Source organism: Acinonyx jubatus, chromosome E1 (genome assembly GCF_027475565.1).
Source record: "Acinonyx jubatus isolate Ajub_Pintada_27869175 chromosome E1, VMU_Ajub_asm_v1.0, whole genome shotgun sequence".
Classification (NCBI taxonomy): Eukaryota; Metazoa; Chordata; class Mammalia; order Carnivora; family Felidae; genus Acinonyx; species Acinonyx jubatus.
Window position 1 is genome coordinate 28466943 of NC_069397.1, and position 14433 is coordinate 28481375.

At 53.4% G+C, this 14433-nt stretch overlaps 1 protein-coding gene and 1 long non-coding RNA gene across 10 annotated transcripts in view; one reads left to right on the plus strand and one right to left on the minus strand.

Moving 5' to 3' along the window:
• Window positions 1-14433, minus strand: part of MSI2 (musashi RNA binding protein 2) — a 390499-nt gene that overhangs the window by 16286 nt on the left and 359780 nt on the right. For 2 of the 8 annotated variants that reach the window (XR_008294422.1, XM_053212758.1), the window contains exon 12: window positions 11060-11109. The exons of the other annotated variants lie outside the window; for them this stretch is intronic. Coding sequence is in view for 1 of the 2 variants with exons in the window: in XM_053212758.1 (XP_053068733.1) it covers window positions 11060-11109 (50 nt within the window). In the remaining variant the exon portion in view is untranslated. The remainder of the gene's footprint in view (window positions 1-11059; window positions 11110-14433) is intronic. 8 annotated transcript variants of the gene reach the window in all.
• On the plus strand, window positions 4119-11867 carry LOC128313544 (uncharacterized). 2 transcript variants are annotated; one of them, XR_008294424.1, is made up of 3 exons: window positions 4119-4252; window positions 7146-7315; window positions 8345-11867. It is a non-coding gene; the product is annotated as an uncharacterized LOC128313544 (long non-coding RNA). The 2 variants fall into 2 exon arrangements; XR_008294423.1 differs by having other exon boundaries at window positions 4121-6287.

Below are 14433 nucleotides of genomic sequence, written 5' to 3' on the forward strand. Positions count from 1 at the left end.
TCCTCACAAAGGACCAGGCCAGGGTTGGTTGGGAAGTGGGGGAGGGGAGGAGAGGGGTTAGTGGTTTATTGCCATCTGCTCATGGTGTAAATTCTGGGCATGGAGTAGCCTTGAGTGGGCCTGAGCCTGGTAGCCCAAGAAACCAAGCTTTGTCATGAGGGCAAATGGAGTCACTGTCAGGTTCCCGTTTCTCCCAGACCCTAAGGGTTCTGAGGGATAGACCTTGTTTGCATGTGTCTAAGGAAGAAAGGGGAGAGGGCTGTCAGGAAAGGAAAGGCCACGCCATGGATCTCGGGCTTGCCCGGGGCTTGCTCTGCAATGGCTTCCCCACTGATGGGACCTCAGCAAGCTGTCCCAGATCAGGACTCTGGTCTCAAATGCAAGGTGCGGTTCGTGATCTCTCTCCACAGCAAATGGCTGATTCAACAGTGCCTTGGCCCTGAACCTCTAAGGCACCTCGGAAAACAGGGGAAATCAACCTGAGAGACAGACGTTTATGGTTTGGCTGAAGCAAGCGGTTTTAACACTCACATCCTGCTGCCTCTTCTTTAAGTTAACTGGTTCAGACTCCAGGCCCACATGGGTTAGAACTTGCAAGAGGCAAGATGGGGAGATGGTCCAGAAATCACCGGCACCCATGAAACACGGCACCGAGCCTGCCAGCCGCTGTGCACGCGGCCCCGGGAAGACAGGCCGCGGCCCCCATGGCCACTTGGCTGGCCCCTGCTTCCCACCCAACCGTCCCTGACCTGAGCACTGAAAGGAAACAAAGACAGGGAGTATGGTGCCAGGAAGGACTCCCTCTCCATCTCTGTCGCATCTGTCTCTCTCCCGAACAGTCGGCTTGCTCCAAGCATCTCCTAGTTTAATCCTGAGAATGTCCCTTGCTTTTGTTTTGAGCTGGGGACTGCATCCAGCTCTATCTTGTCAAAAGAGAAACCGGTCTGGCTTCTCCCCACATGACCCCAGCCACCCTCGGTGCTGCTGGGCCGGGTGTGCTCACTCACTAATTCCCAGCCTGCCTGCCCTCAGCCAGAGGCGTCGGGTCCTAGCTTGTCTCTTGTAAGTGATTCCATTCACCGCAGGCTCAGTGTTCGCCCTCTGCGCGAGGCCCCAGAAATCCAAGGCCAGAGCTACACTTGTAGCATCCTTAGTCATGATGAAAGCTTGGTGAGAATTTGATAACACCCTGGCCCAGTTGGGGAAGGTGCAGCAGGGGAAAACCTCATACTATTGTGGGCACAATAGGGTCTGGAGGCACGAGGCACACAGTTCTAGAAGCTGTGGCTTCTGTGAGGCTGGAAAAGGAGCTAGTTATTTACTGAGCATCTGTGTGCCAGGTACACTGGTAGGTGCTTAACACCATCGTTTTTCACGCTCCTAAACACTTCTAAGATCGGTCCTGTTAGCCTGGGCTACAGATGAGGAAACCGAGGGCTGGAGCAGTGAGGGAACGTGTCTCCGAAGCGTCTCTGACCGGACTAAACACAAGCTCGAACTCGGACATCCAGGCAACTCCCAGCAGCTCTTCAAACAGAATCTGCAGCTCAGCTGCCCTTCCCTGTAGTCTAAGACATCTTGTGTTTATTTGGATCTTTCTTTGCTTCAGACAGGCTGTAGGGACAAGGCTCCAGACCTCCCAGGCTGGAGCTCCAGCTCCTGAAGAGTGTGGGCTCTGTTGCTCTTTCCAAATGGGAAGCTCCCTGGTGGCAGTGTCTCCCCCATCAGACTGGGGGCTGCCTGGGGTTGGGCCATGCCCGCCGCGTGAGGTAGGGGACCGCCTCTCTCCCCAAGGACTAGACCACCCTCCTCTGGGCCACACTGCAGAACAGGCTGGGCACAGAGCAGGCAGGCAGTATTGCTGTGGAATGGGTCACCAGAGGGCTGGTCGTCTCAGTCCCGGGAAGACCACGGAGCTCTGCTGAGGGCAGTCCTGTGGGGAGCTGGACTGCCCCAGGACCATCAGTATTTACTGCCCGGGGCTCCACAACCAGGGGGTAGGGTGGAGAGGATGCCCAAAGGGCAGCCCCTTGAGGACCTATACAAAAGGCTTTCCACTTGAGCAGCCTGTCTTTAATGATTATAAAGGCACAGGAGTTTAATCCATTTTTGATGTAAGCGCTAATAGCTCTGTGTCCTTGAAGTTCAAAGCGGGTGCATACATGTCACTAATTAGCCAAGCACGGAGCCATTCAGCTCCCTCTCATGTTTCTAATTAGGTCTTTAATAACAAACAAACTCTGACCTTACCAAAAGGCCCCCATTCATCAGACAGTCAAGGAGGGCGGCTGCTTCCGTGTTTATGGCTGCTCCGGGCCCTTGGTTCTATATGGACACGCTCTTAATCTCAGCCAGGACTGGCCTGTCCTAGAATGTGTTGCTGCGGATGAAGACCCCTTCAGCCTGCCCTGGAGGGATGGACTTCCTGGCCCTGTTGGGAGGACCAGTGCCAGGCAGGACGGCCCCGGGCTCTAAGGCTGCATGCAGGCTGAGGATCCAGACCAGCTCTCCTGGTCATTAGAGGAGGTGGGGGGAGCTGCCTGGCGTGGCTCTTTGTATCCATTTCTGAGGTATCGATGCTGATAATAAAGTCACAGAGATGGTGTGAGACTCTACATCTGGCAAGAACCTGCTGGTACTTGAGTCCACGGTTATACATTGGACTTGACCAAGGGAGCTTTAACAGCCACTGAGGCCTGGGGTCGACGGTGGTAGCTTCTGATTTAATGGGTCTGCAGTGTGGCCTGGACCCCAGGACTTTCAAAAATTCTCCAGGTGATTCTAACATGCAGCAAAGTTCAAGAGCCACTGTGCCCCAGTCTTAGATTTGCTCACCGACCGTAGCTGTTAACAGGTTCACCTTTATTAATAAATGCCATCCGGATAGCCAAGACCTAAAAGTTTAACCAACCACGCCCAAGGATGGAAATCTGACAACAGATTTTTTCAGTGATACACAATTCTGGAAATATTTCTGTCCCTCTCACTTCAGGCCTTCACGCATGAAAAAAAAAAATGCAGTGCTGTTTTGAAATGCATTCTCATCACCTGGAAGCCCCTGGCTTTCTCTCCAGTCACTCTTCTCCGCTCTTAAGGCACTGTCACTGTCACCTCCCCATGACAAGGGATTGAGAGCTTTGGAAACTGTAGCAATATGGAGCTACAGAGTTGAAAGGTCCTTAATCACCCTCTAGTCTGAAACCCTTTGCCCCAAAATCACCTAGCCTATCGAAGCTAGACCAGAACCAAGATCCCATTCCATGCTCTGAACCTCTTAAAAAACAATTATCATCCTTATCTGATGGATCCACAAGGCAACCCCGTATCCTGGCAAGGTGAAGGGATAAAAGGGAAGCCTCTGAACTGTTTCTGTCCCCAAGGCCAGAGCACAGACTGCTGTGGGGCCAGTCCCTGGACACGATGTAACCCTCCAGCAAGTTATATCCAAGCCTGACTTGTTTCTCTTCAAGTCAGGTGATCTGGGAGACACTGAAATCTCAGGGCTGCCTCAGTGGGAGGTTTAAAGACTATTTCATGCACCTGGGGATAAACAATCTAGACCCAGAAAAGTCAAACAATGTGTCCAAGGATACACAGCAAAACCGGATCCTCCAACATCTGTCCATGTCTCCTGGTTTTGCTACTGTGTTTCTAGTCTTCTTCCCTGGGAGTGGGTTGACATTGCCAGACCTTTCCCTGGGTCAGTGCCTAACTGACCCCTGACTCCGGGGTATCCTGAGCGTGTCTGTAAGACAGCCTCTCTTTCCCCCAAGGCCCGGAAAGCCAACCCGCTGCAGGTTGCAGTCAGAAATAACTTCCAGAAAGAGAACGGAGAGTGGGGCTGGGCAGCCTTTGCCTCCCACAGTGCTCTACCACAGGCACACAGGTTTGCACTGATTGCTTACCACAGACCTGGACAGACCGTTTTATTAATATTAATAAGTAACCAGGAACAAAGGGCCCCTTTATTTTTAGCTTTCTCTAATTGCGTAGTAATTACTCATCTACAAAACAAATGAGCCCCTGCTCGCGGTTGCCATAGTACCGGGAGCCCAGCCTCACTGCAGGACGATTGGCCGAGGATCCTGCTGCTCCCGCCTCCGGCCCCGCCCCTCCACAGCATTGGCCCAAAGCAAAGCCCCAGCAACTGCGCGGCCAATCGTCGGCTTCCCAGCGACCTTCCAGATTCAGCCCTCACCGCTCACAGGAAGGGCTGTTGACTCATCCCTCCGGAGAAAGAGAACGGGAGAAGGTCTGTCTGGCTCAGAGGCCCTCCCTTGCTCCATCGCCTAGTTTCTTTTGGGCAGTGGCTAACTTCCTTCAGGCTTGTTTTAGCTAAAGTCTGCTTTCAAATAATAACAATTACCTTCAGGCTGGCTCCCTCTTACCCGACCACGCCTCCTCTGGGCCTCCTTTGTCTGCCTGTGGTCTGAAAAGGATGCAGGGACTTGGAAGCCAGATCAGAAATGTCAGCCAAAGCCAGACAGAACCATGACCTTAAGTCTGCAACAGCAGAAGCTGCGGCATATATGCATTATATGTGCATATAATGTTTCCTGAGGCCTCTTATAAACGGGCTTGGGTTCTCTCTCCCCGCAAGGATACGGAGAATTAAGTTGATGGGCAGCGGCGGTTTTCCGTTGATTTTGTGTTAAGAATGCAGACCTCCACTCAGGAATCCAAGGGGCTGGGGCGACGGGGCATCTGCTGACATGGTTGAGAGCACAGATGTGATGAGACAGACCCAGGTTCCAAACCTGTCTCCACCACCTCTACAAGCTGTCTAAGCCACAGTTTTAAAATGTTCAAAATGGGAATGAGAATGATAGTGCCCTCTTCATAGGATTATGAGAATTAAATGGGGGTAGGGCAGGTGGGCCTAGCCCCGTGCTTGGCTCACTCATGCAGGAGTTATTATTAACATGTTCTATTAGCATCTCGTATTAAACTTGGCTGGGAAGTGACTCTAGCAGTCTATCAATCACCTGGAACATATCCCTCCCTTAAGGGACCTCCAGATGGGGGTGAATGTTGAGATGCTGGCTGGAACCCTCCTATCCATGCCACAGAGTGGATTTCATCGTGGCTCTCTCATCCTGACAGATCTAATTCCAACAGCCAATCATAGCTGTTCAAAAGCATTATTTGCCCACCTCCTGTGCTGCAGGATCCCAAGCTGGCAAGGGGAGACCTTTTTATTAATATTAATAAGCATCCAGGAACAAAGGGCCCCTTTATTTTCTGCTTTCTCCGACTGCATAATAATTACTCATCTACACTAAGAATGAGGCTGACTTTGTCTCCTGGAGGCAAATATAAACTGATGGTTTATATTGTTGGAGAAGGCAGGCACCACTCTGGGATACATGCAAAACATGTTCCATAGAGTCAGAATCCCGGCTTTCATCCAGAAGACCTCACCAATCAGGAAGAAGGCTGAGGACACAGTAATGTGTTGAGGAGGGGCACCCCAGCTAGGGTTAATCAGGTGTGGCTTCCTGGCAGTCTGAGCCAATTGTAATGGAGGGAGCAGAGATAAGGACAGACAGAGGCTGCCATGAGGGCACAGGAGTGGGAACCAACAGTCCCAAGCAGGGAATGAATAATAACTTGTTGGCAGAAGCAAAGAAGAGTCACAGGAAACTAAGGCGGAGTACTGTGACCAAATGCTCCCCCCTCCCCCCGCCGTGTCTGCCTTGCTCCCCTAACCTGGCTCCAGATCACAAACCCAGCCCCAGCCAGGGGGATTAGGGAGGGGCCGAGCTGTGTTCTGTGGGACCGCTGCCAAGCTGATCTTCCTTAGCTGGTTCTGTCCTTACCAAGTTCCACTGCCATAAAGCATATGAACCTCTCTCTCCCACCAGTAGGACTGTATCAATCTGGGTTTCAAGGTCTCCCAGAATCTAGCCTGCCTCTACTTCAGCAAGCCTGTACCCCCACTGCCCATCAGGCAGCCTGCCACTGTCCCCCGGGGAACTGGCTGCTCATCCCATGCTCATCATGACCTTTTATCCAAGTTCTCCCACCTGGAATGTCCTCTTACCTCTCACTCCACACCCTCCAGTGTCTACTTTGAGTCTTGCCTCCTATCTGAGCTTCCCTGCCTGCTGAGTGCTCTCCGATCAGGCAGGAACGTAGGCTCACTGAAGACCAGCTCTTGTAACAACTGTGTGCTGTGTCCGCCCCCAAAGACTGGGAGCTTGTTGAAGGCAAGGACCTGCCCTCAAATTCTGCATCCCACCCCAGACCCCAGTGTGATGCTGAGCCCAGAGTTAATCAGCTAATGGGTAAGAGCAAAAGACCCGAAGCCTCTCTTTTGCTGGGCAGTGATAACATGAACATTCATGGAGCGCTTACTCTCCATGATCTGTCACTCGTCCTCCTGCTTTTTAGTCTCAAATCTAATCTAGCCTGCTGTCAAGGCTTGTCTGACATCCAGATCTGATGTCACTTCCTTGGTTCAGGCCTCTCCGAGGCTCCCCGGTGTGTGAATCCAGGCTCTTTAACATGTCACCAAAGGCCCTCTGCTCTGGCTATGCCAGCCCTCCGGCTTTATCGGCGGCTGCTTCCCATGCCCCATCCCCACCCCACTGCATTTTATTCTCCAGCCAGAGTGAACCGTTTGTGGGGCTTCAGATTTACTCTACTGTTCTGGGCTCTGGTGGCTTTGCACATGCTGTTCCCCTGGCTCTTGGGGAGCTCCTGTTTGTCCTTTCAAAGTGGAGACACTCACTCCCCTGTGAAACCTTCCCTGACTTCCCAAAGCCAATCACTTCCTCCTCTGTGCCCCTTCTGTTGCCGGACTTATGGCATCATATTATAAGTACCTGTTAGCCTCCACACGAGGCTGGGAGATACCCGAGGGCAGAGACTGTGCTCTGCCTTCATCTAGGAGATTCCACGGCTGTGGTGGGCTTCATGCTTGACTACCCAGCCACACGCTCCCTTACCCTTTACCTTACCTTACCTTTATCCGCACCCAGACTGTCCTTTGGAAATCCATCCTTCTTGGGCTCCTCAGTTTGAGGGTGGGGGTATGGATCCCACTCTCAGCGATTGGCTCTCACCAGCCAGGCGTTAGTCAAACGGCACAAAGCTCTGGGGTCTGCTAGAATTTGGGACCATCTGACCCCCTCTTCTTCTAGACTGGTTAGTATGAAGCAGGAAACTGTTGTAGCCATTTGGCACCACAGGAAAGCCAACATAAAGACAATACTGAAGCCCAAAGGAGGACCGAGCTAAGAGAAGTGCCGACTCCCCAGAGCAGTCTACACATGAAGCCCACTCTTCCATGGAGCTTCCAGGATGTTAGCTGGTAAAGTCCCTGTAACATTTAACCAGGCTGAGTTGGGTTTTCTGATATGCCCCAAAGCCCCCTGACTCAAGGCCGAGGACAGCGCCTGCCACGTGTAATGATAATTACTGTTGTTACACACTTAATAAATATCTGCTGAACTGGACTCCGTGGCAGATGTGCCCTGGGCCCAGTTCAGCAATCTATACCTGAAAGGTGAGACTGTGAGGTCCTGGGACCTGAGTCCTCAGAGGACACAGTGCCGGTTCCAAGGCTGCTGGGCTCTCCCAGCACGTCCCGCATGTCGGGGACATCTGGGCAGCAGGTGAGTTCTTCAGAAACAAACATGGTTTTTCTGCAGGGCTCCTTAAAGGAGGTGAAGTTCAGGGTTCTTCACCCTTGACCAAAGCCTTGCTCTCCAGGTGACTAGCTGTGTGACTCTGGGTAAGTCACACAGCCAATCTGCACGTCAGCTTTCTCTTAAAAACAAACATGTAAAGCCAGGCCCAAACCTTCTGCCTTCCTGCCTGTCTCATGGGCTAGCTCTGGTCACGGCAGTCGAACCTCTGCAGAAACATAAGGGACCACGATGCACCCACGCCTGTGTTCTTTTGAGGATTCTCACCAACACATGGGGTCAACAGCTCTTGGGGCTCCTCACACCCTGCAGTGGCCCCACCCAGCCCAGGGGGCAAATAAGGGGTCCCTCTGCCCATCTCCAGTGTGCTTTACATGCTCTTATGGAGCCTCCAAGGGCCCTCTCACACATTCGACCCCTCCTGCACACAGCAGGGCCTGGGCTCCCGAGCCAGCATGAGAGAGAGGGCCAACCAGCTCAGGGGACAGGCACGGATGTGTCACCCTCTGAAGATGATTCCACTGATTTAAAAGACCATTAACATTCCCCCACTCCATTCACTTCAGGATTAACTTATACTCAGGTCTGGGCTTCAAGGCTAGTCACTAATTGCACTAGAGTTGATTTATCAAGTGCATGGTGTTTCTATTACAAAATTATTGATTACAGCTGATGTATTTTATCCTCAACAGGGTTGGTCCCAAAGCCCTCGGAAAATGAATGAAGCTGAGGTCAGCAGCGGGCAGCTCAGCACATTATTATAAATTCACTGGGGTTACTGAAATCCAATGCTGGACTCTTTCTGGTGAAAGACCCGGCTCTCCCAGGAATGAAGATTTTAATGACAAACTGAGAAACGAGGTGCCCATGCCCAGAACGCAAGGCCATGGACTGGGAGGCATGTGTTCGGGCAGGGTCTTTTGGGTAAGTCTGGCTGGTTGCAGCAGCTGGTCATAACAGGTCACGGATTTGCTCTCCCTCTGGGCTAGTGTGCTGGCTCTATTCCATGGACGCAGATGTGGCTCTATCCCAGCAAGAGCGCGTCCCCAGGACCCTACCCCCAGCTTTGGCCATCTTGAGGCCCCAGAGGATGCTTGCCGCTAGCACAAGGGAGGCTGGGTGGGAAAGAAGAGATGATTGCCCTGCAGCCCCCTTTCCTGGACACTGGATCCTGCTGATGGAAGCGCAGGAAAGCCGACTTCAGAAATGGAGGCAGCACATTGATCCACTTTCCTTTTTTAAATGAAGCTGATGAGAAGTAATGCGTCGTGGGAAATAAGGACTCTCAGCAGGAGGGATCTAGATTCTCAAACCACTGCAGGCAAGAAATGTTATCTGCCTTTATATTCCTTCCTGCCAGCCGCGAAGCAAACCTTCAACGCGTGCTTGTTGAAAGCAACACCTGGGAACCCTAAAGCTTAAGACACAAATGACACAAACAATTCCCGGCTCCCTCCAGCGGCCGGAAGAGTGTGTGTGGGCCGCTACCGCTCACGCCCCTCAGCCCCGAACACAACAAATAAGGCGAAGGCTGCCACGGGGAAATGGAAAATACCCCGGGAGGGGTGGGACAGGCAAGTCTGCTTCGTGAGCACCTGCACCTACCCTCCTCCCCAAAGCATTTTCTCTATGGTTCAAGTTCAACTCGTTCTTCTATGTCTTGACTTGAATTTTGCTTTTGTTCACTTTGCCTACTGGAACTGAAACTCTTAGGATGTCTGGTCACAGGCTAGCGAAGCCGTCTTCCTGGCAGAGCCAGACTTAGGATTTAGGCCACTAAGGGGGATTTTTGTCCTCTCTGCCTTCTGTCCCACCACCCCCTGCAGAACGGCTCTTCCCAGATTTGCCCTCCCGGGCCTCGTTCCGTCCCGTGACTGACTGGCCTGCTCGCAGGCAATCCTTGTTCGTGCTGACGGTGCCACGGGCTTCCACGGCGCCACTCCTCTCCGTTGAGCTGCCATTCTACTCTGTCACCTTGCACTCTTTCGGGAACTTCATGAACTCTGTGATTTCCTGGGCTTCAGTCTCCCATAACAGATTAACTTCTGCCCTGAAGGTTCAGATTCCACCGGCGTCTTCCCGTGGCATTAGTTCAGAGCCACCGACTGGCCCGACTTAAAGAGCAGGTCCCAGGTGGCAGCTGTGACTTCATGTGCCAGCAACTTGTAAAGATTAGGGCCATCTCCCGAAGCTCTAAGAGACCTCTGGCACTCCCTTACAGTGTGTCATCACAAATGTAGGGGAGATGGTGTGTCCAGAGACATTGACCGCACACGTCCCTGAGCCTCCGCAGAGGCTGCAGGACTGCGAAGTCTTCTGGGAAGATGGAGGGAAACTGTGGTCTCCTCTTTAAATGTCACAGGGTCCCCTTCCCACCTGTCCCCTCCCTTCCTCCTCCCCACGAAGCTGTGCCAGTAGTCTCTATACTAGGAATGTTGCCACTCTGACCCTACTTGCCCCCACCCTGCCCCCTGGAGACCTCAGGTAAAGGCTTCTCCCTTATCTTCACCCCCAGTGAGAAGAAACGCTAACCTTCTCTAGGACCCAGTGCATTTCCTGTCTGCAGACCGAGCATCTTAAGATCTGAATCCCTTTCCCCGCAACGTCTCACTTTCCCTCCACCCTGGGGACTAGACTGCACAGACAGGACTGCCACACGGACCTGTCTCCTTGAAGGGCCGGATGTGAGCTGGCAAAGGACTCAACGGAGAAAAGGGCTCAGGGGAGCCTTGATGGTAGGCCTTAAGAAATAAGAGAAGACCTGCTCTGTTCAAGAACCATACGAGGAAGACAAGAACAAGGAAGAACTTTCAGACTCCCTGCAATCCTGGTTCTGCTCTCTTTCGCGAGAGTTGGTCACTATCAACAGAGATCTCAGGAAGGCTAGAGCCGAGGGTGGTGACCCAGCGCTGGACCGGGGGAGCGGGGAGTGTGAGGGGAGGTGGTGGTGGCTGATGGCGAGAACATGGATCCGAGCCCCTTGGCAACGTTGACAATATGGAGCCCCCTCTCTTCCTGGTCCCCCACGCTATCCTTCAGACAGCCGTGCCGTGCCGGGCTGTCGCGGACCCTGTAATATCAACTCAACAATGCATGTTCTACAACTACGGCTACAGCTACCAGGACATCTACTACAGTGCATGCATTTAGTTCAGTCCCACAGATACATACACTCTAAGAACAGGCAGGGGAGGTGTGAAATGTTTTACTGGACAACAGGTGTTTTGGAGTTGTAACTAATAAAAAAAAAAAATCGAAAACGAAAGTGTACAAAAAAAGACATTTCTTGAGAGTTGGATATGAGTTTGTTTCTTGAACTGTTTCATCTGAACAAGCAAAAACATGCAAACCAGCTGGTACTAACAGGAAGCTGGACACTGAGAGAGGATTAATAGGTGTGGACAAACCTTCCCGCTGAGCGTGCTCAGAAGAGTGTTTGAGAGGAGGTGTGCAGATCCTAGTGTAAGAGAGGCGGGAAAGTATGCCTCAGAGACACTCTCTCACCGCAGCCCCAACCAAGCAAGAGAAAAGACAACAGAAACATGACTCTCGCACTCACCACCACCGTCAGGAACTCATGTTACTAGATTGGAATAAAGCTGGCAAGTATAAAGTACAGTAAGGGGTCCTGGCTGGGGCCGGAGATGGGCTGGGGGTGGGCAGGGGGCTCAGAAGCTCTGCGACTGATACACAGACCCACCCGTAATGTCACCCAGAAATAAAATAGCCTGAAAATCCAAACCACTGCCCTCACCTGTGTGTGTGTAGGGGGTGGGGTGGGGTCGTTTACCAAAGTGGATTCAGGTTTGGGTGGGACATGATGAGGCCATTGGAACTGAATGAATACGATCAAAATAAACAAACAAACTCTCGACTGAGCACAAGGAAAGATGACGTTTCGGACTACCAGGTGAAGGTAAAAGAAAAGTGACCCACTGCTAGTGAAGTTATCTAGGAGTCGGCAGGGACCTCCCCTGGGGGGGTCACCTGAGCCCTGCTCACCTCAGACCCAGGGCGAATTAAGGCAAAGGCGGGCAGGCTGGCCCCGAGGAGTTGGCTGAGGTGGGTGCAGAGCTCACGGCCCCCCCGGACCTCCTACCCTGACACCATAGCCCTGACAGATGCGAGTTGCCAACCTGAGCAAAATCGAAGCTGTTTCCCACCCCCACGGCCCTCAGCAGGTGCTTCCGCCTCAGGAAGCTCCCCCAGTACGTCATAACATGGAAGGGAAAAAAGAAAAAAAACAAAGCTGTGAAGCTAGACCAAAATGAAAGGCAAAATAGGGCCTTCCATAGGATGCCTAATCCCTGGACCAAGCCTGACAGCCAGCCCCTGGGGAGCAGAGGCCTCGTTTCCTACCCTTTTCCAACCACCTGCCAGGGGCAGCAGAGTACCAAGCTCAAGGTCGGTACTCCGCAGACCCCCTGAACCAGCTTCTTCCTATAAGAGAATGCGCCTGAACTTGTGATGCCCTCCAACAGCTGAGGCTGCTTGCTCGGGAGGCTGAAGGAGCATCCCTGTCCCGCTGGAAGGAGCTGGCATGGGTGGGGCAGGATTGCAGGAGCAGGTGAAGGTAGAACAGGACGGTCAGCCGTCCGTGATCATCTGCTGGCTTAGGCTGATGCGCAAACCCAGAAGAGTCTGGGCAGCCCCTTTCCCATATCTGCCAAAATGCCACCGAGGGCCACTACAACAGGTAAATAATTGGCCATCCCACCAGGCTCGGAGTCCAGATTATCTTCTAGGAGGAGGGAGGGGACAGTCCTTACAGGCCAAACCACACTGAAAGAAAGAGAGGTAGAGATCCTCCTTCCCCCATCTTGTAACCCTGCTCCAGGTCCAAAGGGGGGATGGAGGTGAGGGGCTGGGCTACCCTGTCTACACGGGGGCAGGTGTCTTCCAGCCCAGGTGGTGGTCTGACTTTAGCAGGCACCGGCTGGTCGTCGCCCTGGGGCTTACCCCAGGCCCCTGACCCCCAGGCAGCACTGTGGGGTGCCCTGTATCTTCCTGGCTGAGCCTGCACCCTTGGGGGCAGGCACCTCGGAGTTGAGGATTTACTCCTGGCACTAACCTAGGCTGGTGTGGGGCAGGTGGTCTGGGAGCACACTCCTGAATAGAATTCACTAACAGTGCAGCGATGAGCATGGCTGACCTCGAATGGCCCCTGGGAGACTTGGCTCCCGATGGAAATGGCTACAAATAAAACACCACTGATCCTGGAAAAAAAAGTGTGGTTGGAGATGGCTCTGGAATTTGGGGTTAGGAGTTAGGGGGAGGATGGATGGGACTCCTGCCTGGCTCTCGGGGGTGGGAGGGAGGGGCGTGAGAGGGTGGGGGTGGCAGGGGGGGCAGAGACCATGGGGAGACCGCTCTCAGACTCACAAAGAACCCCATGCTGCCCTTTAAACTTGCCATGACGTCAAGGAGAATGGGGGTGGGGAGAGAGGCAGGGTTAATTTCGGGTTAAAGTTTAGTTTCATAATCCAAGTTATAATAAAGAAAGAAACTGAATGGAGAAAACAACCAACAACACTCAAAAATCTCGAGGTTTCTTTTTGTGGTTCCCCTCCCCCCCCCCCCCCCCCCACTAGGCACAGGTAGGACAGAGGCTCATTTGTAATGATACCAAAAAGCACTCAAGTTAAAAAACCAAACAGAACAGGGAGACGCGAGGCAGTGGCGCGCCCTGCCCCCAGGGCAGGGGGCACCAAGGAACACGGGCCAGAGGGCAGGTGGGGCTGCTGGAGGCCCGCTAGGGCAGGCAGAGGCTGAGGACGGGCGCCCAGCTCTCCGGCTAACTGACCCTCAGCAGCCCCCAGAAAATTCCCGGCCCCTCCAAACAAATCTCCAATGGGTGATTTCGGGGAGTGGATCCTTTGTAGCTCGAGGCAGTGCCAGTTTGCATGGAACGGATTTGTACTGATGTTCCTAAAGGGCCTCCATGTGCCAGTCTCTTATCACTGAGGGTTTGGGTTTTTGGCATTTGCCCTCTGGGCTTTTAACGCCCCACTTCCTGGCACCCCACCAGCACCTCCTTCCCCCCACCCTCCTCAGAGCCCGGTCAAACTAATTGCTTCCCTGGGTGCTCCAGTGCCCTGTCCAAGGGGTGTTGGGCTGGGGGGTGGGGGTGGGGGAGCCGCAAACCATGGCTACTGAGTCCAGGAGGAGCAAGGGCCTCTCAGTGGCTGGGGAGTGGAGGCCAGGAGGCCTTGCCGGGGGCCCAGCACACAGCAGAAGCCCCACGTGCTTAGGAAGGTGGGGGGCATCTGGGGGACAGGGCATCCTTGACACACCCCAGCTCCAGCCTGACCCCACTGAGCTGCTGGGAAACGTTCTCACCTCACTTGAGGGGCTCTAAGACCTCAAAGTTTGGGCTTGGAGACTAAAGGACCAGGGCAATTTTATGCAAGAGATAATCCCATTGCCCTCGGCAGGTAGGGTCTAGGAGCTCTCTGGTCTCTGCTACAAGGAGAGTCCAGGATGCGATAGGGGGCTTCAGGAAATCGCTTCATTCCACTGAGGTCAGCCCCACTTCCAGGCTTCCAGGACTCGGGCTTTAGCCCAATCAGCAAGGCCATCTGCCAGGTGCGGCAGGGGCCCCGAGGCCAGGAGCACGCCCGTGGGCCCTGAGCTTCCCTCTCACAAGCTAGAGCTTCTCTGGCGGGGTCAGAGGCTCCTGGAAGGGAGCCCCTGTGAAGCAGCAGTGAAAGCTGAGGAGGGAAATGACCAACAGGTGCCCTGAAGCCGGCTGTCAGGGGAACGGGCCGTCCAAAGTCAAAAA